We start from the raw sequence: 27,409 nt of genomic DNA on the forward strand, positions 1-27,409 counted from the left end.
GGATGAGCCTAGGTCACTGAGGCATTTGAGTCGTCTCTCTCTAGGTCCTGATTGAATCACGCTCCCCACGTTCCAGGACAGAGCTCAGAAATGCAACAGATCCAGTACGTCCAACACTCGACTCAGGAACGCAACATGTCTCGAGATCAACAATATGCCCCATGTCAGAGCGTATCCAAAGATCACGATGCTCCGTCCATAAACCCAGGCTTAGCTCAGCCGTTGACAGATGATATTCCTGTTAAGAACGAAACACACCAATCTTCCGAGACAGTTTTGCCCCAACATCAAGGGTTTCTTTCTCACCCTCCCATGTCTCCCCTCGGCCAGATTCATCATTGCCATCCGATTCCGTCCGACTCTCAGGCGCATGTTCCTGCAACGAAACCCGCTGAAAACAAAGAGACCACCATCTGCACCAATACGAAGCAGATTCATCGTATCCTCAAGCGACGCGTCGCTCGACAAAACTTCGAAGCAAAATTTGGTCTGAGCCAGAAAAGCCGAAAATCATACGTCGACGAGTCGCGACACAAACACGCTATGCGGTGGCCACGCGGCCCTGGTGGACGGTTCCTGACGAGGGCGAAGGTTGCAGCTATGGCAAATGGTATCGACGGCGAAGGTGACGAGGGATGTGTGAATGATGCCAGAGGTACAGAAAGTACGGGGTCAATCATATCCACAACGATCTATCCAGTCGCTGCTACTTTCCAGGGGTACATCAACACAGCCTTCGATGCCCTGATCGTATTCGAAGCCTGCCTGTCCAGCAAACTGATTCCCATCTTCCGGCGACCTGAGAGCACAGAGCTATTGGAACTGATCCAGAGTGGAAATGTGTTCGTTTATAATGTGGAGGAGTCGGGCATAAAGCGCTGGAGGGACGACGTATCCTGGAGCCCTGGCCGCGAACTCGAAAACTTCCTAGTCTACCGAGAACTAGAGCAACCATCAATGCCTGGCGTGAAGAAGAGGGATTTCAAGAAGAACGGCTTGGTTAAGAAAACCATCGGAATTACCTACCAGAGCGTAACGTATCGCCTGGTGAGCTACTATAAGTGCGAGGACGTCAAGCAAGGCCGTTTTCTCTCCCCCTCTCAACACCCCGAGCTGGGGAGGATTGCTCCTCGTGATGAGCTCTTAACGCAAGAATTCAGCCCCCCCATCAACACCACTGGCGTGAACAGCACCCTTGATCATTTTCGTGCCCTAGCCCCAATGACCTACGGCTGTTCCTCGCCTGTTGTCCAACAGGGCGAGATCTCTATGGACTATTCCACCGAGATTACAGGTTTTTATTACGCACATCAACACCCGCTCCTATCTTACTTGCAACCGCAGTACGAGGAACAACAGCATGCCATACTCTACTTTTTGCCGTACTACTCAGGCGAACAATTGGCGACACCAACTCAACCATCAGGAGCCGACATTCTTATGCAGCTTATGAAAGTGGAACTCTACAGCTTAGACTTGAACCGATGTCCCTTGAGCATGTGCTCTGACAACGTTCAGGACCTGGAGAAGGCCGACATAGAAAGACACATATGAGCAGGGTCTGGCGTTGCCATATGTATCTAATATTGCTGACTAGATGTTGGGAGATGCGGCCATGTGAAAGAGTACAAGAGGAAACGGGGCTGACGAAGTAAGGAGAGGAACCTGGGTAGGATGTACTTTTACTTAAGGGCAGCGGTGCCCGTTTAATGTAGGAACGGCAACCTTCTTTCTTATTCTATTATTACCTGATTCAATGAACGAACTCTTCTCTTCTAAGCAAAATGCAATAACGCGCTTGATAAATATGCAATGGCACGCGAGATGATCCGTTGAGCCAGCCATGTACCTCGTATATCATGCATGGCCTACAAGTGTAAGATGAAAGCACCCCGCTGCCGTTGGGAAATGACACAGAACCATTGTGGTGGCGAGCACACTGCATCCTTTAAGTAGGGCCTGCCCACCTGGCTCCCCTCTCCTCAACTAACGTTTTACACCACAAAAATTCTCCATTCTATTCACACTGGGCTTTCTTCAACCACCGCCAGCCACTCGCTATGTCTGGATATAAAGAAAACATCGCCATCACCGACTCCAACAACGGAGTCTTCGATCAGGACACTCCCTCCAAGGGAGAATTCCCCGGGTCCGCTGCCCGCAAAGCACTGCCGCCACCACTTTCTTACACCTCTCGATCCGAACTCGCAGCCTGGGAGCAGGACATCCACGCCTACGCAATTGGGTTAGAAAATACCCAATCCCCTGGAGCTAATGCTTCAAGCTCGACCGTTGCTACCTGCATGAAGCTGTGTGAACGCTGGGGATATTGTTTGCCCCACGACGTACAACCCTCATCTTTCGTCTCTCAGGTCTGGAGACTTCTGCCACCAACTAAGGGACAAGTCAAAACTGTCAGTGGGCGTGTGCTTGAAGGATCGATCGCAAATTCTCTGGATAGCTCCCTGGCCAAGGGAACACCCCTGGGAAAGGAGATGTGGTACCTCAATCATGCATGGCCCGGGGGATCCAATCAAACAGACGGAGAGATCAAAATCCTGAAGACTCTAGCCCCTGAGCTTGTCAATCGTGTTCGAGTCTTTCCAACCTTATCGATTTATGAGCTTGGTGCAGGGTTCGTATTACCATTGATATTCGCAACAATATGCTAACCGGTGTCGACAGAAACTCAACCAAGATCACAGTTCTACTAGACCCACTTGAGTCCTTGGGCATCAAATGCTGCTACCACCCAGTAGACATTAACAAGAAGTCGTTAGACGAGACCGTAAGGCTGCTCAATGAAAGGTATACCAACGTCGAATGCAGTGGGGTGCATGGGACCTTTGAAGATGGACTTGCCATGGCAGCAACCCAAGCAGGCAAGAAAGTGATCATATCACTGGGATCGACTGTGATCAACTTTGACCGCACCAAAGCCCTCGAGAACCTTCAGGAGTTGTGCAGTGGTGACAACCTGGTTGTCTTAGGACACCAGGGGCCAGACGGCGTCACGGGGCCCGACGGCATTAAGGTTCATCGTGGTGCCTACCATACAAAACAGTTCGAGGAGTTTATATGGCAGGGGCTGTTGGAAACTGGCAATGAAATACTGAGGAAGAAGGTATTCAACAATAGAGAGTGGAAGATAGGGTGCGCCATCGCCTCAAAGGATTCCTGGAGCCACGAATTTGTTTTCTATCATCGAGGGGAAGAAAGATTTCGGGCCTTTTCCTCCAAAAAGTTCAACGAGCAGGAGGTTTCCAACATGTTCAACGCGGTCGGTGCTCCCTCACCGGCAATTTACCGACACTCAGAAACCGCAATGAGTAAGGCATTCAAACCGACACACTTGCAAGATATTAACAAATGGCAGGGATTTACGTCGTGGATTGCTCGGGAACCTAAGCGGGTATGGATGGGACATGGTGGTGCTCTTAATCTTTTGGAAGGCAAGTTTAATTGTGAGTACACAAAAGGTGCTGACGGATGCTGGGGGTGGAAGAGCTCGGCCACTCTTGGCCACGGGTAGGTGTGCGTCTTTAACCTGTGTCTGGATGGCGACGGCTCTGTTGTACTGAAAGAGAAGTCTTGGGATAGTCACTATGCAAAGATGTTCGGTAGTCACTATGGACACTTTGGGTCAGACCTCAGCCTACAGTATCGGCACTCTGACGGATCGTTAGTCGACTAGGAAAAGGACTACGAGGCGTTCTTCTCTGGCGCCCGGAGTGAGGTTGTCAAGGTGGCCCAAGAAAAGAGAACAGCATTGTCGGTACTTCAAGGGTGGGAAGCATCGTAGGGGCGAAGAGGAAATGGGGATATAAAGGGCACATAGAGTAAAATTTAGCAGCAGATACAATGAAATCCGTATACTTATTCGTTTATCTCCCTCGGTCTTTCTCCTGCTACGCCTGATCCGCAAGTCTAATGTGAATTGGATTTCTTCCAAATCCTTACAGAAGAGCCCTCGACGCACCCTTCTACCAAAACAGGATACTGGATCATCAACGCCCCCGTCACCTTTTGACCAGGGTGGATGAGCTGTCCAGTGCCAATGATGCCCTGGGAGAGCAAGCCACAGCTCTGATAGCGCTCAACCTTAACTCTCTTGGTACACACAAGCAACTATTGGAAGGTGTACAGGAGACCACCTCATTTCCCAACGCCGGCCAGTGTGTGGACAGCAGCTACAGGTATAAATATATTAGGCCACCCAAACTATCTCTTCTTTCTATAGCAATGCTACAATTCTTTTACACCCTCTATAGAAACACCCCAAACCGCTATCACTTGCTAGGGTCTCTTTCTCTTTGTCCCCACCACCCCTCAGGATGCGATATCTACGGGCTTCCATACTCAAGCGACCGTTAAAATCGGAGTTTGTCGAATGTGCTGTCTTTAAATACGACTCCATCTTCGGCTCTTTGCTCCTGTTTCCACAGGGAAAGCTTCACAGTTTATGTCATAGTTACGAACTGAGTTTCTCGGCCGAAACTACTGGCACTGCTGAAAGTGATGAAGAGTTACTTCAACTCCCATTCATCGTCGCGATTGGAGTCATGGCAGCTTTCGATGCGCCTCTGTGTGAACTCAGGCACCACGAGGACAAGGAAGGTGTGATAGAAGCACTGCAACTCTGGATGGCGGGAGCTCTGAACGATGCCTTGGCTCCTAGACCTCTAGCCCTTTGTCGAATCCGTACTTTGCTGCTGGCTACTCTCTGCCTTCATTATCAGCATGAAGATTACATGGCTTCGAAATACTTCCAGGCCAGTATGGGGATGTTTCACAAGTATATCTTATGACATTCCCCTTCTTGGATAGAGATTTTGCTGACCCTTTACTCAGGTATAATGAAGGCCTGGATGAACTGAGAACCAAACTTCCGGTTGACCAGTATCTCGAAGCTACTTTCATCAACCTAGCCTCTATTACGTATGAATTCACAGAAAGGTTTCTTCGTGATTTTAAATAACAACTTACAAGCTTCTTCTCGCCTATCAGCATATCCAACAACATCGACAACAATCTTTTAGCTCTGTTGTCAAGGATAGATAGGCATTTAGTCCCATTGACTTTTGGAGACGATGCCTTAGCCATGCTCTCTACTAGCACGGAATGCGTTCGATTCAGAGAAGCAGCTATCGCATTGCATAACTCTGCAATAGATTCCCCTGAGCGCTACTTTCAGGTATTAAAAAAAGTCGGCGCCATGAAAATGCCTGGAGGCCTTAGTTCAGGCGGAGTTATCCATACTCACCTCACTCTTGGCTGGCGTCAGGCGTTATCAGACTTATTTTATACGGCCCAGCTCAAATATTCCCAGTTTCAAAGCGGCCATCCTGACGTCCCAAAACAAGAAATAAGTCTCTATCTGACTGAGTGTAAGAAAGCGTTGGCGAACTATGTTGTTGAATGCCTCCAGACATCACAAGGGATGGCAAAATTGCAAAGAAGGAGGTACATTCATATGTGAGTCTCATTTTTAATCAAATTAGTTCTGCAGTAATTAGCTAACGAGTGTCAGCGAGCTGCTTAATCTCCAGCGTCTGGCAGAGCTTTGTGCCCATGGCCTAGACGGCGAGAAGAGCGGGGCGGAACTCGCAAGAACTACTATTGAGTTCTTAAAGCTGTGTGAGCCTGATGATTCTGCTTTCCTCCGAGCAAAGCTAGAGAACCTATGGTTTTTGTTGGGAAACTGTTATGACTGAGAAGGCCGGTTGCTATCCGCATTCTCACTACCATGGCCGATTCTAATAGCATAGATGGTCTTAATATCTACCAAAGAGGTTATATCTACCTGCTATATCATCTCGATATTTTGTGTCTCATTGCTATCGAAATTAAGTTTAATATATTATATTGGCGGGATAAATACTTAACGGGCTTGCTGGCATTTCTTTTGTGTGTCCTAGATCTCGCAGTCGTTGATTTGCTTAAATAGTTCTTGCGCAAGGCATCCTATCATATGGCAATATATCCCATGCGTGTCTTTATCACTATTATGATAGTATTTACAGTGGTTGCTCTTTTGACGACGGGAAACTTCGCGAACTTGCCGGTCATATGGAATCCCACCTATTCATGATCAATTTGATACGAGCATATTCGCTCTCAAGGGATCACCAACCCAGTCGTCAGTCAGATGTTGCCCTGGCTTCACATATATACCCAAGCTTAGCTCCGCCTTTCCCTCACAGTTCACGCCACATCCTCGAAGGCCATTGTCAGCTCTGCTAAGTTGAACTCAGACATCTACGTCACTCTAGCCTCAACCAATCGGATATGCTGCGCTTACGACAAGAATAAGATTATTTTATTGCGGGTTTTCTTGTGGTCATTGGCCGAGGGAGGTGACTATCCAGGATCTAGTGACAGATCAAGCACTAGCTCCTCATGCCCAACATGCAGTGATCGATCCAATCCTTACAAGCGAGAATTTCAAAGGTGTTTCTATCCTTATTGAATAAGGTGCCTAGATTTATGGCCAAGTAGGATCAGCGAGGTTAATATTAAAGAGTTCTATTATAAAACTTGGGGGGGAAAAGAGGGCTATCTAGGTACTCCTGGTTCAAATAGGTCTGATAACAGATCGACTTTTGACCAATGTGACAAGAATGCGAATTGTTTTTCATAGATCCCAGATCATAGCAGATATTGCGCAGAAAATAAGGGGCTCAAGCCTAATTCAATGAACTCAGAAGGGTCTACTGATCAAAGTCCATCGCACAGCTTGAAGCATCGCCACATACTTCCTCTAGCTTATCTGCTAGCCAATCCTTCCCTAAACTCTTCGCAAGCTCAGCATATGTCCACCGACCATCCCCAACCACAAGATCCTTCGTCGCTCCTAGATAGAAAAGGAAACAAATGGTCTTCCACGCTGCCTTTTCCGGTTGTAGTAAAGCGTACACGACCGGCGTCGCCCCATCTTTATCCTGAATGTCGGGATCAACCTCGAAGTCTTTCACGAAATGTTCCATCTCTTCCCTATATCCTTGCCTTGCTGCGGCATGGAGGCTGTTGATTTTCGGCGAGCAGTCTGGCCGGGCTCCATTCTGTAAAAGCATTTGAGCTAGACGAAGATGTCCACGGTAGAGAGCGAGGGAAAGAGCGGTAACATCTTGATTCTTCTTATTGAGATCAGAGACGTTTATGAATATGCTGGCAAGCTCTTCTTGGCCTTCGGCAGCTGCGAGATGTATTGGATCAGCGGAGAGGCGGGTGATGTCTTGCTCGTCATCGAAAGGAAATATGCCGAACTGGAGCAGTACTTGCTCATGCACGTTTCGGGCGAAATGAAGTTCATCGATGACCTCCTGAGCGAAGACCATGAGAAATCTAAGTCGCCCAGGGGACTTATTGTCGAGAATGGAGCTCAATGAAAACACTCCGTCCGGTTGACAAGTTTTCCTGGTGGTCATGGTGGTCATGGTGGTCAAGGTGGAAGAAACTGACGATTGAGCTTGGGGGAAGAGACCGCTTTATATCCCCGCTGCCCAACCCAGGAGGTGACCTGAGCCGATTTGAAGATACCGCTGCTAAGACCGACACTTCTGTGGCGATGAGATGGTTGGGCAAGACTAGCAGCATTGGGCCATGAGTTCGTCCGTTGGGTGCGGGTTGGTGTCATGAGATAGACACCGAGTCTGAACCAACAGAATTAGCTGCCTTCCTGATTGGTTGAGTGTGTTGGCCTATTTTTAACTCATGTGATACACATGCACGCTAGGTATCAAATGGATTTGTAAAAAGGGGTGTTTGACCGGAGAGTTGATGAGAATGGTGAATTACGGCTGTTGCCTCGTTGCGTGCGCTTATCAATACATTTCCAGAACCTTCGAGTCCAAACTACATGACGTATCTTATGGATTCAAGAATTCAAGGTAACGATGAGTATGGAGTAAACGTGCCTTGTGAGTTGCAACCGGCAAGATTTCCGCTTGGCAAACCTTGGAAGGTGCATGACGAACGTACATGATACTCAACATGAGACGAGAGCAAGGCGGTTTTCAAACCAATGAATGTGAGCGCGGGTGAGCGGAAGTGAGGCAGTGTTGGGAGCAAGGATCTATCTCATCAGGAGAGCCTTAGGACCATAGCCAACTGGGAAGACCGAGGTACTGTTGGGAGAACTCGGCGACTGTGCGGATCTTTCTTAGCCAACCGGAAGCAAACAACATCACACTCATTTATCATGTGTTGTCTTAGACCAATGAGTATGGCAAGGTAGTTATTAGCGGGTGTCAGTAGGAAGGAAACTAACCTCGAGACATACATCAGTTATCCACCGAGACTTCTACCCAATGCCTTTTCGCCATAATCCTCCTGTACCACTACCTTGTATACTACCTTCCATCTTGAGGCACGCCCGAACCGGCATCCTTCCTTCCGGTTGATCTCGGCTGTGTAAGTGTGCCTCGATGTGGCTATCCTTGGCCCAGCGTTGTGGTCATTAGACCAACCCTGTGACGTGCGGCGCTAACAAGGCAGAATGGGGTGGTCAATCCGTGAGAGGGCTAGTTACTCTGCATTCTACGAGAGTGGCAGTGCAGTTGACTGTATGTTTCGCAGGGCTCACTATCTATCGAGTCAATATTTGGATCAGCAACCACGTAGGTCAGAGCGAAAGGTTTCTCACTTGGTCAGCACGGAAAAATTGCTATTGAGAAGTCAACATAACCTCCAGGGTAACCCTAGCTGAGGGTCTATACCGGCGACTGATGACAGGACGCTGTGTTATTTATCTCCAAGTTCATTAAAGCAAGTATTAAAAAGCATATAACTTATAGGAAGTGAGTATCTAGTTATTCTATTTTTATCAATTACTGGGGGCTAAAACCAGAACCGCTGGCCCACATATCACATTGGCTTACCTTAAACTCACTATTAGCTTAGGTAAAAAAACAGCGATTACTTAGGATTATGGGCGAGAAAGGGAATAGTATAAGTCGATATTTGAATTATGTAATAGGCTAACGTTATATTATAAGATAGACACTAAAATCTTAACCAGGAAACTGGCTTACTGATCGGTTAAGCATGATTACATTTGATTCATGAAGGAGCCAGGTGCATGCTAGTTATCTAAGGGATCTGTAGAAAGGGGGTTTTGACAGATATTGTTGACAAGAATGACGAATTAGGGGTAGCGGGTTCGGTGGTAGGTTGCTGCTCCTTCGTGCTAATCACTCAATAAGTCATATGTTAATGTCCGTCTTCGATTCATGATGTTCAGTATATCTAAGGTCACCAGTCTCCGGCAGCATCAACTCTTCCGTCTGGCCGTGATTGGCCAGATGATTCCGAAGTAGCGAGGGAAAACTCGCCAGGTTCCGCCCCTCTCCGTCTCCTTTTATTCACAGTCAGACAGAATTCAGTGGCCGGCGATTCCGAAACCCAGCAGGGTCCTGCATGATGATCTCTCAGTCACCCACGGCCAAGTAGTCTTCAAGATGGTGCCACGGCTTTTGTTGGCCGACACCCACGGACGGCTTCCGTCTGTACGAGGGTACCAATAGGGAAAGGCGCAGCTCCTGCATACGGAAACCTCAGGGATATGTTCCCCTGGACGACTCGCCACCACTTCGACACGACATCATGAGCGCTCAGCAGCGTCTTATTTCCACTTTGCCTGCTTCCAAGACAGTCTTGATGGAATCATTCATCGACCGAGATGAATTGGCAGCCAAGATTCTTCCTGGTGTCGAGCAAACAGAAGACATTGACTCCAACGAAGCACGGAAAACAAGAAAGAGACGACGTATAAGTAGAGAGCGACAAGCAGATACGAGTTTCTTGTGGATTGTGATAACAGACCCTAATTGTTATCACAGGTGAACGTCTACTCTGATGGTCTGATCGTCAGGGTCTGTATCAAGGTTCCATCGGAGTTCGGACACAGCTTTCCATGTATTTTAAAAGACTTGGAAGAAATCCTTGCAAACGGTGTGGGAACGGATTTACAGCAGGATATGGATAAGGCAGACAGGAAGAGCGTCGAAGTGCGCTGATAACGTCGACTTCATGATGCTGCGAATAAAACAGACAAATAAACTCTGTGGTACTTCCATTTCTTGGCCCAAACTCACATCTTCCAGGTCTTCAAGACGAGATATTGATATTCGCGTCCATGACCGAGTATTTTCACCATGTCGTTGACTGGGGCCTACAAGAACACAGACACACTTTCCCCTGACGCTTGGCGATACCAGTGGCAGACTTGGACTTGTTTTAATCGTTAATCTGTGCTCGACGAATAGGAGTGTCACTGGCCGATTCTGGATAGGTGCCCAGGGCATTACAGTTGAGAATGCTAAGCTCATGACTAGGATCACCCGGCTAGGAGGGTGGGAGAAGCACCGTGCATTCGCCCTTCTGCGCTGGGTAGCATTCGCACTACGGCCCCTGACTGTCTGAGATCACCGAAGCCGTCCTTATCGTCGAGTTTGAAGACAAGCCTTGGGACCTTCCCGCTGTGGATAACGATTACGTCGACACCGAGATAATTGGCCTTTGCGGCCCTCTCTTAGAGATCAGGGATGATCCCACCGATCCTTCCGTGGGCCGAAGGACAGTGCATCTACCGCACTTTTTCGTCTGGCAATTCCTTCTTCGTCAACTCCCTACGCCAGGCTGGATTCAACTGAACGATCGCTTGCAAATCTCTCACGAGAAGCTCCAAAATACCGTCCTCGCAAAGGCCTGCCTTTAGTATGTCAGCTGGCGCCGAGTTTGGGATGGCGTTGACCATAATTCTCCTCTTGGTCAGTCGTTTCGAAGGTATGCGGCAACGGCCTGGCATCAACATGTTCACTCGGGCGTGCGCAACGGGGCCGAAATGGCCAGGCTCTGGATCAAATTTCTCGACCGAGACAACCCTACCTGGGATGCTTGGAGGTCGTTGATCGAGTCGGAGGATGCAGCACGAGGGGACAAAGAGGCCGAGACCATCCCACCTGGTCCTTTGTACTACGCAATAAAACTGAACTTGACGGATATTGCGATTTCCCTGACCACCGAACAAAACGTGAAGGAGAGGAGCAGCCTGGGAAAGTCGGCTCTGGGCATTGCCTGTGCCAACGGATCTAGAGATGTTGATATACTTCTCGAAAAGGGGGCGGATATGACAGCCGCGGATAACAACGGAGGGACACCGCTGTTTGCAGCATCCAACAACGGGCACGTCGAGGTGGTGAAGCTGCTTCTCGAGAAGGGGGCCGACATGACGATCGCAAATAACATTGGATTGACGCCACTGATTGCAGCATCAAGAAACGGCCACGTCGAGGTGGTCAAGCTATTAGTAGGAATTTCTAGTGTCGATGCCAGCAAAACGGACCGCCTTGGCCGCACAGCGCTCTTCTTCGTCAGCGGGTGGTTCAGTTTCTCGTCGACCAGCTGCTACAGGATAAGCGACCACACATGCGCTGGATTTGCTCGACGCCTGCGAATGGGCAGCGGGGAGAGGAAAGGCGCCTGTGTTGCCTCCTGGATTGCGGCTGAAGCATGCGGTGCAACCAACAGCAAGCGCTCACCGCGAACCTGGGCCAATCAACTTTTGTCGGTCTGATCAGGTTGCGACGGTCGCAGCAGCTTGACCGGCACGAAGTGATGGCAGTTACCAGCCCGTCTGCATCCCGGCGCAAGACATGCAGGAGAAGCAAATCAGCTCGCGAATAAGTGCTACGGCCATGATCTCTCCATCCTACATCATCCGGCATGGCTCCTAGCCCGTCGCTGCGCAGCCACCCGTTTGCATTACTGAGCAGTTGACAGGAGGTGGAACCAGAAGAGCGTCAACCATGCATGGAGCATGATGCAACTGCCGCCAAGACGAAGGCCATCGACAGCAGTGCCATTCCATATGAAAATTGCTGGAAGCGAATGTCGTCACCAATCTCTCCGTGGCTAATGCCACCTGCATGGCCGACAGAACAACGGACATGTAGACGAAGACGGCTAAGATCCAGCCAAAGTTACGCTCAAAGAAGGTTGTGTAGCGTGTCGAGCCTGACATGAAGCCGTACACTACGTTCCGCAGCGAGAAACCGGCCGCGCCGAAGCGGTAGAGAGTGTTGAGCCGCGCGTTCCAGTCGATGTTGGCAGGTAGTAGTCCCGTCTCGCCCGCGATGCGCAGGTCGCTCTTATAGCAGACTAGCCAGGCATAGGACAGAAGTAGGCCGCAGGCGCTCTTGTGAAGAGCTTCGTCAGCGCATAACTCTTGGTGCCAGAACTCGTAGTCAAGAAGGTATTCAGGGATGGGTTTGATGAAGATGCATGTCTCGTGCCACACGAGATGCTCGTCAGTGGACTCGGTGAGGTGGATGGTTCGCAGGAGCAACCTGTCGATGGAGGGGACGGGCAGGTCGCAGCATGCCAGTGAGCCATAGGAATCGATGGATCTTGCTCAGCCTGGGGGTTTGGAGGTCGGTCTTGAGGTATGCAAGCGTGTCTTTCCTTAGATCTAACAGTTGGTCGTTCTGTCGGAAATTGTGCGGGAGGGCTGCGTGGGTCGACGATCGGAGGGAGTTCTCCTTCGAGAAGGGCGGTGCCAGTCGGCAAGTCTGGAAGCATAAGATTCAGTAGCTTTCTGCCACTTCTCAATCTACACTCACTGCCTTGTCTATTTCGCTCAGATTGTGGACACTGACCTGGTGCTTCTTGAGAAATTTCTTTGCTTGTGGCTGAGCGGAGCATGGACAGTTGAGGCGCGGGCTGGATTGGACAATTACATGGTGCTTGCGTCGGCGCGAGCACCGTACCTCGCGTTCAGCGTCTCCGACGCAGAAGTACTCGAATGTGTGGAACTAGAACACGTCTCGGCGTGGGCCCGGAGGGCAGAGGAGATGTAGTCATGGTATGGATGGTAGGAGGAGCACGGAGCATTTGAGTGGTGACTTGTGTTTGCTAGGCTGATTTAGTGGGGCGTCAAAGCGGCAGCCGGGATTACATGCCCCAGCCCTGGACTCACCGTGGCCGACTGCGTAGCCACCTGTCCGAGGAACAGCTCTGATGCCCTGGCGAGCACTGACATGGGTTGTTAAACTGTGGGATCCTGTAAGGCAGAGCCACTTTCATGCATTTCACAACGATAGGCTTCAGACAGTACAGTATTATTAGGAGACATGCGACGGCTCATACTGGAAAGGAGCGCGAGAACTTGTTCCGTGCAGGCGCAGTGGTCACTGCGTTCGCATGTTTGCACTGCAATTGTAGCGGAAAGTAGAGTTCCATCCTGTTATTCACGCTCGAGTCTCTATAAATCCTAACAGAGGAGGAGACGTTTTGATGAAAGTCCGCGACCAGGACCGGCGCAAGAAACAGCAACTTGACCAGCCACCAATCCAGCCTCTTTTTTTTCTTTATGACGTCGCCATAGTACACAGAGAGGGCGAAAAAAAAGACCACGTTGCCATAGAGATACAACATTCGGACTGTACTACACCCTCCCCACCATCAGTGAAGGCGTCAGCATATTTTATTAGTACTAGCTGCGGGGCGCATTGTGTTGTCCATGACATCCCCAATCGTTGTGCGGGAATGAAGAGATTCGCAGAAATAGCAAATGATATTTAGTTATCACTTTTATGGCAGCTTCGCCGCGGTCCGAGTTTGCTGCTAGAATTCTACGCACCGAAGTGAACAAACTGCGCCCACACCAGCGGCATCCTCAACTCCCTCTCCCGCACCTCCATCACAGCATCGCGCAGTGCCAGAGCCACCTCTCCGTCGCCCCAATAAGTTGCTGTCATTCCCCCGAGCAGCGACCGATAAAATTGACCTGCAACTTCCACACAGACCCGGTCGATCGACGGCCAAAGACACCCAATTACATGCGGAAAGCCAGCTACCTGAAACCCGCTCACCACATGAATCACCTCGTCCGACAGCCGTGCCGACCTATTCTCCGCCGTCGAGCAAGCTGATAGGTATGCCATCTGTGCGTTCCCAAGGCTCAACTCCGATACTCTGTGCACTGTTAACCTGTCCTGCTCACCTCGGCTCTGTAAGATCAGTCCGCTCTTGGAAGGATCCAGATGGTCCGTAAATCCATGGCAGGCAAAGTGCGCAATGCAGCAGCTTCGCAGCCCCTCAATAACATCCTCCACGCTAGGCAACTCCTGATGTTGTATGGGAAGGTGGCTGTTGATCGTGTCCATCAGCCGATTCTTCTCTTCAATGACACCGGGAAGGTCAGGGCACGAAGCGTTGCCTGGTGTAGTCGGCATGGTAGCAATCAGAACCGATCCTCGGATGCTTTCTGTGGCCCTAGCTCGACGCCGTGCATGCGCAAGTGCTTTGATAGACGGGGTGTAAGACGAGACAGCCTTGGTAAACGCATTCTCCGCCGAATCAGTGGAATGTATTCCCGCGGCATGAAAAGGCATCGCGCTGGCAAGGCCGGCGCCGATCCACCATATCCTCGGCAGGCCATTCACCGCGTTGTGGCTGTGGCCAATCTCGTCAAGAATCTGCTTAACACACGCATCCCACAGCCAGGATAGATATTCGAGGTATTCCCTGTTCTTCTGTGCGCGCTCTGATCTGCGGCCTGTCCATTTCTTGCTTAGCCAAGCCCTTGCATCCTCGGCAGCCAGCATCGGCAGATTGAGTGCCTTGATGGCTGTTGGAGAAACTATAATCGCGTCACTTCGGAATGTTGTAATGTTGACGACGACGATGCTCCCCCCGGCGGCGCACTCTTGCATCTCTGCCGTTTCCTGGCCCAGCATGAAGCGCTCGTGGCCAGCAGTCCCTCGGATCTCGTGGATGCATGCGTCGAGCTCGGCCAGGGCCTCAAGACGGCGGGTTCGCAGCTGTGCCTGTATTATGCCTTGGTCCACTTGACGGAGCGGGCTATTGACTTCGTCTCGGAGCTGTTGGTATCGACAAGCAAGATCAGGATGCTGCCGTTCCAAGCGGGACAAATCGCTCCGGGAGTCCATCAGCTGGCCAATAATCACAGCGCGGCCCTTCTCAAGATAGCGGAGGGCGTCAGCTGGCTGGTTGGATTGAAGAAGGAAAGCGCACAAGTCAGCGGCGACGCCGCTGAAAGTAGAGACGACGAACTGCTGATCGGCACGGTCGAGCAATTTCGTGTTGACGGTCGGGAGTAGGTCGATAATACTTTTTCCGAGGTCTATAGCGGCGCTAGTCTTGTGTTGAGGAGCGAGGAGTTTCAGGCATCGGGCGCCGGCTCGGATGCGATGGAAGGGAACGGCTGATTGACAATGCCAAGCGTCTTGTAAGGTTGAGGAAGCTTCTTCCAGGTCTGCCATCTCGCTTATCCGCTCGTACCGCCGAAGAAGCATGATTCCCAGGTTGTTCAACCTGCCTGCCCGGTCGGGATGGTCGTCTGGTGTCGAGTCGACAGCTTGTCTTGTTGTTCTGATCGCCTCTTCTAAGTCCGCCATCTCGCCTGTCCGCTCGTACCGCCGAAGAAGCATGATTCCCAGGCTGTTCAACGTGCCTGCCCGGTCGGGATGATCGTCTGGTGTCGAGTCGACAGCTTGTCTTGCTGCTCTGATGGCCTCTTCCAAGTCCGCCATCTCGCCTGTCCGCTCGTACCGCCGAAGAAGCATGTTTCCCAGGTTGTTCAAGTAGACTGCCCGGTCGGGGTGATCGTCTGGTGTCGAGTCGATAGCTTGTCTTGCTGTTCTGATGGCCTCTTTTAGGTCCGCCATCTCGCCTATCCGCTCGTACCGGCTCTGAAGCATGCTTCCCAGATTGTTCAACCTGCCTGCTCGGTCGGGATAGTCGTCCGGTGTCAAGTCGACAGCTTGTCTTGCTGCTCTGATGGCCTCTTCCAAGTCTGCCATCCCGCCTGTCCGCTCGCACCGGCTCTGAAGCATCCTTCCCAGGCTGTTCAAGCAGACTGCCCGGTCGGGATGATCATCTGGTGCCGAGTCGACAGCTTGTCTAGCTGTCCTGGTGGCCTCTTCTAGGTCTGTCATCTCGCCTGTCCGCTCGTACCGCAGACCAAGCATGATTCCCAGGCTGTTCAACCTGCCTGCCCGGTTGGGATGATCGTCTGGTGTCGAGTTGACAGCTTGTCTAGCTGTCCTGATGGCCTCTTCTAAGTCCGCCATCTCGCCTGTCCGCTCGTACCGCCGAAGAAGCATGATTCCTAGGCTGTTCAAGGAGACTGCCCGGTCGGGATGATCGTCTGGTGTCGAGTCGACAGCTTGTCTAGCTGACCTGATGGCCTCTTCTAAGTCCGCCATCCCGCCTATCCGCTTATACCGGCTCTGAAGCATGCTTCCCAGGTTGTTCAAGTAGACTGCCCGGTCGGGATGATCGTCTGGAGTCGAGTCGATAGCTTGTCTAGCTGTCCTGATGGCCTCTTCTAAGTCCGCCATCTCGCCTGTCCGCTCGTACCGCCGAAGAAGCTTGTCTCCCAGGCTATCCAAGTAGACTGCCCGAATAGGATGATCGTCTGGTGTCAAGTCGACAGCTTGTCTTGTTGTTCTGATCGCCTCTTCTAAGTCCGCCATCTCGCCCGTCCGCTTGTTCTGCCGACCAAGCATGATTGCCAGGTTGTTCAACGTGCCTGCCCGGTCGGGATGATCGTCTGGTGTCGAGTCGATAGCTTGTCTAGCTGTCCTGATGGCCTCTTCCAATTCCGCCATCTCGCCTGTCCGCTCGTACCGCAGACCAAGCTTGGCTCCCAGGCTGTTCAAGTAGACTGCTCGGTCGGGATGGTCGTCCGGTGTCAAGTCGACAGCTTGTCTTGCTGCTCTGATGGCCTCTTCCAAGTCTGCCATCCCGCCTGTCCGCTCGCACCGGCTCTGAAGCATCCTTCCCAGGTTGTTCAACCTGCCTGCCCGGTCGGGATGGTCGTCTGGTGTCGAGTCGATAGCTTGTCTTGCTGATCTGATCGCCTCTTCTAAGTCTGCCATCTCGCCTGTCCGCTCGTACCGCAGACCAAGCATGATTCCTAGGCTGTTCAAGTAGACTGCCCGGTCGGGATGGTCGTCTGGTGTCGAGTCGATAGCTTGTCTTGCTATTCTGATACCCTCTTCTAAATCTGCCATCTCGCCTATCCGCTCGTACCGCCGAAGAAGCATGATTCCCAGGCTATTCAACGTGCCTGCCCGGTCGGGATGATCGTCTGATGTCGAGTTGACAGCTTGTCTAGCTGTCCTAATGGCCTCTTCCAGGTCCGCCATCTCGCCTGTCCGCTCGTACCGCCGAAGAAGCATGATTCCCAGGCTGTTCAACCTGCCTGCCCGGTCGGGATGATCGTCCGGTGTCGAGTCGATAGCTTGTCTTGCTATTCTGATTGCCTCTTCTAAGTCCGCCATCTCGCCTGTCCGCTCGTACCGCCGACCAAGCTTGATTCCCAGGCTGTTCAAGTAGACTGCCCGGTCGGGATGGTCGTCCGGTGTCAAGTCGACAGCTTGTCTTGCTGCTCTGATCGCCTCTTCTAAGTCCGCCATCTCGCCCGTCCGCGCATACTGCAGACCAAGCTTGGCTCCCAGGATATTCAAGCAGGCTGCCCAGTCGGGATGATTGTCCGGTGTCAAGTTAACAGCTTGTCTTGCTATTCTGATGGCCTCTTCCAGGTCCGCCATCTCGCCTATCCGCTTATACCGGCTCTGAAGTTTGTTTCCCAGGTTACTTAAGCAGGCTGCCCGGTCGGGATGATCGTCCGGTGTCAAGTCGACAGCTTGTCTTGCTGCTCTGATGGCCTCTTCCAAGTCTGCCATCCCGCCTGTCCGCTCGTACTGGCTCTGAAGCATGCTTCCCAGGCTGTTCAAGTAGACTGCCCGGTCGGGATGATCGTCTGATGTCGAGTTGACAGCTTGTCTAGCTGCTCTGATGGCCTCTTCCAAGTCCGCCATCTCGCCCATCCGCTTGTGCCGCCGACCAAGCATGATTCCCAGGTTGTTCAACCTGCCTGCCCGGTCGGGATGGTCGTCTGGTGTTGAGTCGATAGCTTGTCTTGCTATTCTGATTGCCTCTTCCAAGTCCGCCATCTCGCCTGTCCGCTCGTACCGCCGAAGAAGCATGATTCCCAGGCTGTTCAACGTGCCTGCCCGGTCGGGATGATCGTCTGGTGTCGAGTCGATAGCTTGTCTTGCTGCTCTGATGGCCTCTTCTAAGTCCGCCACCCCGCCCGCCCGCCCGTACCACCGAAGAAGCATGATTCCCAGGTTGTTCAACCTGCCTGCCCGGTCGGGATGATCGTCTGGTGTCAAATCGACAGCTTGTCTTGCTGCTCTGATCGCTTCTTCTAAGTCCGCCATCCCGCCTGTCCGCTCGTACCGGCTCTGAAGCATGCTTCCCAGGCTGTTCAAGTAGACTGCCCGGTCGGGATGATCGTCCGGTGTCGAGTTGACAGCTTGTCTAGCTGCTCTGATGGCCTCTTTTAGGTCCGCCATCTCGCCTATCCGCTCGTACCGCCGAAGAAGCATCCTTCCCAGGTTGTTCAACCTGCCTGCCCGGTCGGGATGGTCGTCTGGTGTCGAGTCGATAGCTTGTCTTGCTATTCTGATTGCCTCTTCCAGGTCCGCCATCTCGCCTGTCCACTCATACCGGCACACAAGAAAAGCTTCAAGGTTGTTCAAGTGGCGGGTTAAGTGAGAGGAAGTATCGGGAATTATTGCCAATCCCAGTTGAGCAGCCTCCACCGCAAAATCAATGTGAGATATATCCCCACTCTTCTGGAATTCCTCATATGCCTGTGTCGCCAGGACCGACAGCGTCCAAGACATATCTTCGCGAATGCTTGGTTGTCGTAGGGCTTGCCGTAGGCCCATTTTGCCGCACTATTAGAGCGGTTGAGTGTTTTGGAGAGTAACTATTGTGACTGGTATGCTATGGGGTTTGTCAAAGATCATCGCGCAAGGGTGGCGTGCCTGGGTCGCAAAGGCGTATTATCTGGCTTAGCCCAGTGACCACGTCAGCAGGGCCATTTTGGTGGCTGGCGTGCATTTGGTCGGCTCAGCCCCAAGCCACCATTTGTCTGAACCAGCCAAGGCAGACATTGGCGGCCTCTCAGGTGCCAAATAAGAAGACATAAAACGCCTCAGACCTGGCAGGAGTCTTTCAACTTTGTACCACAAGCAATATGACGCGAAGCATCATCCTCACACCCTTTTTCCTTTCACAGGACTCCATCAAACTTGGTCGCTTCGTCACCAGAATCGACCATCCCCACCAGAACCACCATGATCCTCCCTCTGCAGGTCAACCCCGCGTCCTAGTTTCACTCCTCGACTCCTACACTGGTCAACACGAAACGGCCAGTCGTTCTGCCTTCAACGCGTCCTTAACATCTCTGCTGTCTGCCAGCTTCTCTAAGCGCGCTAAGATGAAGATTTGTGTGGCCACGGATCGCGTCAAGACTTACACCCTCGATAATTCTGACAGCTGGTTTGACGAAGCGATAGGCCAAGCCGCCACCCGAGGCTGGATCGAGCGAGCCTTAGATCGAGGTGAAGATATATACATGATCGTCGGTTATCGCACAGTCACGGATGCCAGCGTTAGCCAGGCGTCGATTTTGGGAAACAGCGCCGAGGGCCAGATCACGGTTCCAGCTACCCTGTCCCTTGCTGCAGCTGGAGCCATTGTGCCGATCGGGGGTCTACTTGACCCTAGTGTTGGGATCCGTCAACAAGGCCTGGATGGAGCGACATCGCAATTCATGGCACCGGGCGAACAGGTATGCGCGTTTGAGTATCGCAAGCTTTGCCACAGATGGCTCTCCAGCAAGCATGTAGACAACTCTCGATTGTCGGGCGTGCGTCAGTGGTCATCGGTGGAGAGATCGAGGGATGAGGAGGACGGTGAAGACGATGTGATCGAGGTCGAATTGACGGAAGTGGACGACTTGGATGGAGACTTGGATGGAGACTGGGATAAGGAGGTTGTGGGAAACGAGACCATATTCATGCGCTCATCCGAGAAATGATGCCCCGATGCAGACGGCTAGGTTCTATTGATTGTATGGAGATTTGACTCTACGTCGTGTCCATAGCTCGCTGCAATGCGAATTCCCGCATGGGCGCAGCGTGTCGTTTTGTTACCACTAGGTTCCACTGTGCCTTAGCGAGCCGTGCGGCCGAATGTGGAACACGGTCCGTACATTTGGAGTCACGTATCTAGGTTCACATTCAGCTTGTCGCATCAAGGACTCCAATCCTAACGACATGGGTTTAAATAGCTGTCCTCGAGCACATTGCTGTTCAATCCCATTTTTTATTTCGATAGTTCTAATCGATTGACTATTAAATTGCCCGACAAGAGCGTCTCTGATGCAAATCCCGCGACTTCATCAAGTGGCGACCGCAGGTCAGTGCGCAAGGTAATTTCTAGAACGCTTTATCCGAACTAATAACTCCTTAAACAAACCCACTAGCAACGGCAAATGCAGCTTATCGAAGCTTATGAAGAGGGCGGGAGCTGTAGCGTTTCCGCGGCCAGTACGGAGGACACCTCAATAGGAAAGCAGCTAAAACCTCAAGGGGCCGGTTTGCCACGGGCGCAGCCCAGGCCAATACGTCATCCAGGGGACTGTCAACTTCCATTACGGGCCGCAGGGCTAACGGTGCTAGCTTTCGGCTCGGCTCGGCTCGTCCATGCGGGGCGATAATCTGAAATCTTATCGTGTCTGCCCGTGCTAGCATGGATGGACGGCGGCTGCTACTACGTCGCACGCATTTGACTACATGGCCGCGTGAACGCGCCATGCCATGTATCTTGTACATACTTCCAGACTACCAGTTTCGTGCGAATTTATTCGTAGATAGAACGTAAGAAATGATATTGGAGACTGTCATGCGTATCCGGCTGCGTTCTAGACACTATCATATTGGTTCGCTCGTGCGGCTGAGCCATGGGTTGCCCCACGCAGTGCCATGACCCCTCCTCAGCCGCAGTGATGAGTGCTTTTGAGAGATGAGGCAAGCAACTCCATGAGTCATGCCCGCTTTCAATAGCCATTTCGCGACATCAACCAGCTAAGGAGCGACAGCGCGGTCTATGACCACTGCGGACCCTTCTGGTGTTATTACAATCAGTGCGATAATAAGGTAGAAGGTTGAACGGCATCAAGTGGCTTGCTAGGGTTATGAATGAAGTTTTATTGAAAGTCATTACGGCGCCAATAGTGGGTGAATGCGTATGTCCAATATGGACCGGGCTGTGTACGTCATGACACCTCTTCAATGAGCCGCGTAAGATGGGTGGGTCTAAAGCCAAGGGGATAATGCAAGCTGATCTAAATGGAGGATAGCGCTTACAAGTCAGATGCAGGCAGTGGCCTTGAAGTCTCACCTTAGCTTCTCGCTCAGCCTATATGTGAATCGTATTGGTGCCTTGGCTCTCGCCTCGATGTCTGCCTTGGCTGGTTCATACGAATGAGTGGGTTGGGGCTGAGCCGACCAAACGCCAGCCACAAAAATGGCCTTGGTGACGTGGCCGCTGTGCTGAGCGAGATAAGGCGCCTTCGCGACCCAGGCATGCCGCGCTTGCGCGATGGTCTTTGATAAGCCCGATTGCATTTCAGTCACAATAGTTGCTCTCGGATAACCTAAATCGTTCTAATAGTGCGGCAAAATGGATCTACTACAAACCCTACGGCAACATGGCAGGACTCTGTCGGCCCGCGCGATGCAGGCATATGAGAAATTCCAGAAGTCTGGGGATGTATCAGACATTGATATCGCTATCGAGGCTACTAAGCTGGGATTGACGGTAATTCCCGATACTTCCTCTCACTTAACCAGCTATTTGCACAACCTTGGAGTTTTTCTTGAGAGCCGGTATAAGCGGACGGGCGAGATGTCAGACCTAGAAGAGGCCATCAGAGCAGCAAGACAAGCTGTCGACTCGACACCAGACGATCATCCCGACCGGGCAGCCTGGTTAAACAACCTGGGAACTAAGCTCGAGAGGCGGTACGAGCGGACGGGCGAGATGGCAGACCTAGAAGAGGCCATCAGAACAGCAAGACGAGCTATCGACTCGACACCAGAAGACCATCCCGACCGGGCAGCCTGGTTAAGCAACCTGGGAAACAAGCTTGGCCTGCGGTACGAGCGGAAGGGCGAGATATTAGACCTAGAAGAGGCCATCAGAACAGCAACACAAGCTGTCGACTCGACGCCACACGGCCATCTCGACCGGGCAGCCTGGTTGAGCAACCTGGGAAACAAGCTTCTTCGGCGGTATGAGCGGACAGGCGAGATGCCAGACTTAGAAGAGGCGATTAGAACAGCAAGACAAGCTGTCGACTCGACTCCAGGTGATCATCCCAACCGGGCAGCCTGCTTGAACAACCTGGGAACCAAGCTTGTTCGGCGGTATGAGCGGACGGGCGAGATGTCAGACCTAGAAGAGGCCATCAGAACAGCAAGACAAGCTATCGACTCGACACCAGATGACCATACCGACCGGGCAGCGTACTTGAACAGCCTGGGAAACATGGTTGAGAGGCGGTACGAGCGGATGGGTGAGATGACAGACCTAGAAGAGGCGATTAGAACAGCAAGACAAGCTATCGACTCGACACCAGACGATCATTCCAACCGGGCAGGCAGGTTGAATAACCTGGGAAACAAGCTTGAGAGCCGGTATAAGCGGATAGGCGAGATGTCAGACTTAGAAGAGGCCATCAGAACGGCAAGACAAGCTTTCGACTCGACTCCAGACGATCATCCCGACCGGGCAGGCAGGTTGAATAACCTGGGAACTAAGCTTGAGAGCCGGTACAAGCGGATGGGCGAGATATCAGACCTAGAAGAGGCCATCAGAACAGCAAGACAAGCTGTCGACTCGACACCAGAAGACCATCCCGACCGGGCAGGCTACTTGAACAACCTTGGAGTTTTCCTTGAGAGCCGGTACGAGCGGACAGGCGAGATGTCAGACCTAGAAGAGGCCATCAGAACAGCAAGACAAGCTGTCGACTCGACACCAGATGACCATCCCGGCCGGGCAGCCTGGTTGAGCAACCTGGGGAATATGCTTGGCCTGCGGTACAAGCGGACGGGCGAGATGGCAGACCTAGAAGAGGCCATCAGAACGGCAAGACAAGCTTTCGACTCGACTCCAGACGACCATCCCGACCAGGCAGCCCGCTTGACTAGCCTGGGAACCAAGCTTGGCCTGCGGTACAAGCGGACGGGCGAGATATCAGACCTAGAAGAGGCCATCAGAACGGCAAGACAAGCTGTCGACTCGACACCAGACGATCATCCCGACCGAGCAGCCTGGTTAAACAACCTGGGAAACAAGCTTGATCTGCGGTATAAGCGGACGGGCGAGATGGCAGACCTAGAAGAGGCCATCAGAACAGCAAGACGAGCTATCGACTCGACACCAGAAGACCATCCCGACCGGGCAGCGTACTTGAACAACCTGGGAAACATGCTTGAGGGGCAGCACAAGCGGACGGGTGAGATGGCATACCTGGAAGAGGCAATTAGAACAGCAAGACAAGCTATCGACTCGACACCAGATGACCATCCCGACCGGGCAGCGTACTTGAACAGCCTGGGAAACATGCTTGAGGGGCAGCACAAGCGGACGGGTGAGATGGCATACCTGGAAGAGGCAATTAGAACAGCAAGACAAGCTATCGACTCGACACCAGATGACCATACCGAACGGGCAGCGTACTTGAACAGCCTGGGAAACATGCTTGAGAGGCGGTACAAGCGAATGGGTGAGATGACAGACCTAGAAGAGGCGATTAGAACAGCAAGACAAGCTGTCGACTCGACTCCAGGCGATCATCACAACCGGGCAACCTGCTTGAACAACCTGGGAACCAAGCTTGGCCTACGGTACGAGTGGATGGGCGAGATGGCAGACCTAGAAGAGGCCATCAGAACAGCAAGACAAGCTGTCGACTCGACTCTAGACGACCATCCCGACCGGGCAGCCTGGTTAAGCAACCTGGGAAACAAGCTTGGTCGGCGGTACGAGCGGACGGGCGAGATGGTAGACCTAGAAGAGGCCATCAGAGCAGCAAGACAAGCTGTCGACTCGACTCCAGACGATCATCCCGACCGGGCAGGCAGTTTGAGCAACCTGGGAAACAAGCTTGTTCGGCGGTACGAGCGGACGGGCGAGATGTCAGACCTAGAAGAGGCCATCAGAGCAGCAAGACAAGCTGTCGACTCGACACCAGACGATCATCCCGACCGGGCAGCCTGGTTGAACAACCTGGGAAATAAGCTTGATCTACGGTACGAGCGGACAGGCGAGATGGTAGACCTAGAAGAGGCCATCAGAGCAGCAAGACAAGCTGTCGACTCGACACCAGACGATCATCCCAACCGGGCAGGCAGGTTGAGCAACCTGGGAAACAAGCTTGGCCTGCGGTACAAGCGGACAGGCGAGATATCAGGCCTAGAAGAGGCCATCAGAACAGCAAGACAAGCTGTCGACTCGACGCCACATGGCCATCTCGACCGGGCAGCCTGGTTGAGCAACCTGGGGATTATGCTTGAGAGGCGGTACGAGCGGACAGGCGAGATGGTAGACCTAGAAGAGGCCATCAGAACAGCAAGACAAGCTGTCGACTCGACTCCAGACGACCATCCCAACCGAGCAGGCAGTTTGAGCAACCTGGGGAACAAGCTTGTTCGGCGGTATGAGCGGACGGGCGAGATGGCAGACCTAGAAGAAGCTTCCTCAACCTTACAAGACGCTTGGCATTGTCAATCAGCCGTTCCCTTCCATCGCATCCAGGCCGGCGCCCGATGTCTGAAACTCCTCGCTCCTCAACACAAGACTGGTGCCGCTATAGACCTCGGGAAAAGTATTATCGACCTACTCCCGACCGTCAACACGAAATTACTCGACCGTGCCGATCAGCAGTTCGTCGTCTCCACTTTCAGCGGCGTCGCCGCTGACTTGTGCGCTTTCCTTCTTCAATCTGACCAGCCAGCGGACGCCCTCCACTATCTTGAGAAGGGCCGCGCTGTGATTATTGGCCAGCTGATGGACTCCCGGAGCGATTTGTCCCTCTTGAAACGGCAGCATCCCGATCTTGCTTGTCGATACCAACAGCTCCGAGACGAAGTCAATAGCCCGCTCCGTCAAGTGGACCAAGACAGAATACAGGCACAGCTGCGAATCCGCCGTCTTGAGGCCCTGGCCGAGCTCGACGTATGCATTCACGAGATCCGAGGGACTACTGGCCACGAGCGCTTCATGCTGGGCCAGGAAACGGCAGAGATGCAAGAGTGCGCCGCCGGGGGGAGCATCGTCGTCGTCAACATTACAACATTCCGAAGTGACGCGATTATAGTTTCTCCAATAGCCATCAAAGCACTCAATCTGCCGATGCTAGCTGCCGAGGATGCAAGGGCTTGGCTAAGCAAGAAATGGACAGGCCGCAGATCAGAGCGCGCACAGAAGAACAGGGAATATCTCAAATATCTATCCTGGCTGTGGGATGCGTGTGTTAAGCAGATTCTTGACGAGATTGGCCACAGCCACAACGCGGTGAACGGCCTGCCGAGGATATGGTGGATCGGCGCCGGCCTTGCCAGCGCGATGCCTTTTCATGCCGCGGGAATACATTCCGCTGATTCGACGGAGAATGCGTTTACCAAGGTTATTTCATCCTATACTCCGTCTATCAAAGCACTTGCGCATGCACGGCGTCGAGCCGGGACCACAGAAAGCGCCCGAGGATCGGTTCTGATTGCTACCATGCAGACTACACCAGGCAACGCTTCGTGCCCTGACCTTCCCGGTGTCGTTGAAGAGAAGGATCGGCTAATGGATGCGATCAACGGCCATCTTCCCGTACAACATCAGGAGTTGCCTAGCGTGGAGGATGTTATTGAGGGGTTGCGAAACTGCTGCATTGCGCACTTTGCCTGCCATGGATTTACGGACCATCTGGATCCTTCCAAGAGCGGACTAATCTTGCAGAGCCGGGGTGAGCAGGACAGGTTGACAGTGCACAGAGTATCGGAGTTGAGCCTCGGGAACGCACAGATGGCATACCTGTCAGCCTGCTCAACGGCAGAGAATAGGTCGGCACGGCTATCAGACGAGGTGATTCATGTGGTGAGCGGGTTTCAGGTAGCTGGCTTTCCGCATGTAATTGGGTGTCTTTGGCCATCGATCGACCGGGTCTGTGTGGAAGTTGCAGGTCAATTTTATCGGTCGCTGCTCGGGGGAATGACAGCAACTTATTGGGGCGACGGAGAGGTGGCTCTGGCACTGCGCGATGCTGTGATGGAGGTGCGGGAGAGGGAGTTGAGGATGCCGCTGGTGTGGGCGCAGTTTGTTCACTTCGGTGCGTAGAATTCTAGCAGCAGACTTAGTATATAGAAGTGGCTTTTGCCCAGGGCCTCGTGTCCGCTGTCGGAAGTCTTATATCTGTAGGGCTTGCCGATAGTTCTTCATCTAATGAAAAAAGCCTTAGCCTAGCCGCGCATCGGCCTTGGCATACAATCGCGAAAGCGCGAGGACGAAACTGCGAACAATGTGGCAACAACACTCCTACCACCACGGCGCCCGAGCCAAGAAGTCCGTCGGCCGGCGCGAACCCCTAGCAGCCGACTCTTTCAGTCGTGAACACTAGGAGCGCAGCTCCCGATGGCCAAGCCTCTGTCTTTTAGGGCCTCGCCTCCCCAAGGGTTGATAGGATAGAATTCGATGTGCTCTTCATCCTTGTTGCCGTTCTTTCTTGAGGTCCTTGGTGATGTTCATCCTGCAAAGTCTCGGGTGACTCCATACTGGTCTGAGCTTGACCATTCCGATGAGGCCGAAAGCCGGCGAGGAATGAGCTTTCCCAGTGCCCTGCCCCCATTATATCCACGGAGAGTGGAAAAAATAGCACTGAGTGGAAGCAAGTCAACAGAGACCGATCATAACAATATAATTTTATCATCGAGGACACAACGTACGAACGGCACAAAGGGGCCGCGCTAGAGACAGGAGGGAGATAGAAATAGGGTATGCTATACGATTTGCATGATTTGAGACTATAGATCTTTGCATTGACACGCATTTCCAGACGAGCATTAGCCGGGTGAGGCTTGACCTACAACCACCAACAGCATGCTAGGACCTCTTCCACCTCTTAAGCTTTGTAGAGTAATATACCTGTAGGCTCTAAACCGACCGCGCAGGATATGTTTTGGTAAAACGCCTGTGAATCTTGGGCCATGCAAGCCTCTCTCCCTCCTTCAACTTGAGGAGAAGGTCATCCTCCTCGGCCGTGTAATGAGTTCTTGAAGCCAAAGCCCTCTTGACCCCGTGGACTATCTGTGTTGAGGGTGAATCAACACAACCCCGATCAGCGCCGCTAAAATGACCACGCTCTGCAAGGATTCCAGTCGAATTGCAACTGGAAAGTCGCTCTGCCATTCTCCGTTATGCGCTTTACTGAAACATTCTCAAGCGGCCACTCCTCGAACCTGGCGAG

The 27,409-nt window shown here is 52.4% G+C and overlaps 5 protein-coding genes across 5 annotated transcripts; 4 read left to right on the forward strand and 1 right to left on the reverse strand.

Annotated features, from left to right (window-relative positions):
• Positions 1 to 543: 543 nt before the first annotated feature.
• NCS54_01214500 (Transcriptional activator HAP2) lies at positions 544 to 1,554 on the forward strand (the record flags this gene model as incomplete). The annotated part of the gene is made up of 2 exons (XM_053157391.1): positions 544 to 655; positions 701 to 1,554. The coding sequence occupies 2 exons, from the start codon at positions 544 to 546 to the stop codon at positions 1,552 to 1,554; spliced, it is 966 nt and encodes a 321-aa protein (XP_053013366.1).
• A 9,289-nt stretch (positions 1,555 to 10,843) lies between these two features.
• NCS54_01214600 (NACHT domain-containing protein) lies at positions 10,844 to 11,575 on the forward strand (the record flags this gene model as incomplete). Its single annotated transcript, XM_053157392.1, has 1 exon — positions 10,844 to 11,575. One exon carries the CDS (start codon positions 10,844 to 10,846, stop codon positions 11,573 to 11,575), a length of 732 nt encoding a protein of 243 aa, XP_053013367.1.
• A 156-nt stretch (positions 11,576 to 11,731) lies between these two features.
• On the reverse strand, positions 11,732 to 18,767 carry NCS54_01214700 (CHAT domain-containing protein; the record flags this gene model as incomplete). Its single annotated transcript, XM_053157393.1, has 6 exons — positions 11,732 to 12,347; positions 12,475 to 12,569; positions 12,621 to 12,689; positions 12,977 to 13,032; positions 13,640 to 13,750; positions 14,003 to 18,767. The coding sequence occupies 6 exons, from the start codon at positions 18,765 to 18,767 to the stop codon at positions 11,732 to 11,734; spliced, it is 5,712 nt and encodes a 1,903-aa protein (XP_053013368.1).
• Positions 18,768 to 19,069: 302 nt separating this feature from the next.
• NCS54_01214800 (Hypothetical protein) lies at positions 19,070 to 19,924 on the forward strand (the record flags this gene model as incomplete). The annotated part of the gene is made up of 1 exon (XM_053157394.1): positions 19,070 to 19,924. Exon 1 carries the CDS (start codon positions 19,079 to 19,081, stop codon positions 19,922 to 19,924), a length of 846 nt encoding a protein of 281 aa, XP_053013369.1. The 5' UTR covers positions 19,070 to 19,078.
• Positions 19,925 to 21,570: 1,646 nt separating this feature from the next.
• Positions 21,571 to 26,283, forward strand: NCS54_01214900 (CHAT domain-containing protein; the record flags this gene model as incomplete). The annotated part of the gene is made up of 2 exons (XM_053157395.1): positions 21,571 to 25,912; positions 26,165 to 26,283. The coding sequence occupies 2 exons, from the start codon at positions 21,571 to 21,573 to the stop codon at positions 26,281 to 26,283; spliced, it is 4,461 nt and encodes a 1,486-aa protein (XP_053013370.1).
• Between the last annotated feature and the right edge of the window lie 1,126 nt (positions 26,284 to 27,409).

Source organism: Fusarium falciforme, chromosome 10, assembly GCF_026873545.1.
Source record: "Fusarium falciforme chromosome 10, complete sequence".
Classification (NCBI taxonomy): domain Eukaryota; kingdom Fungi; phylum Ascomycota; class Sordariomycetes; order Hypocreales; family Nectriaceae; genus Fusarium; species Fusarium falciforme.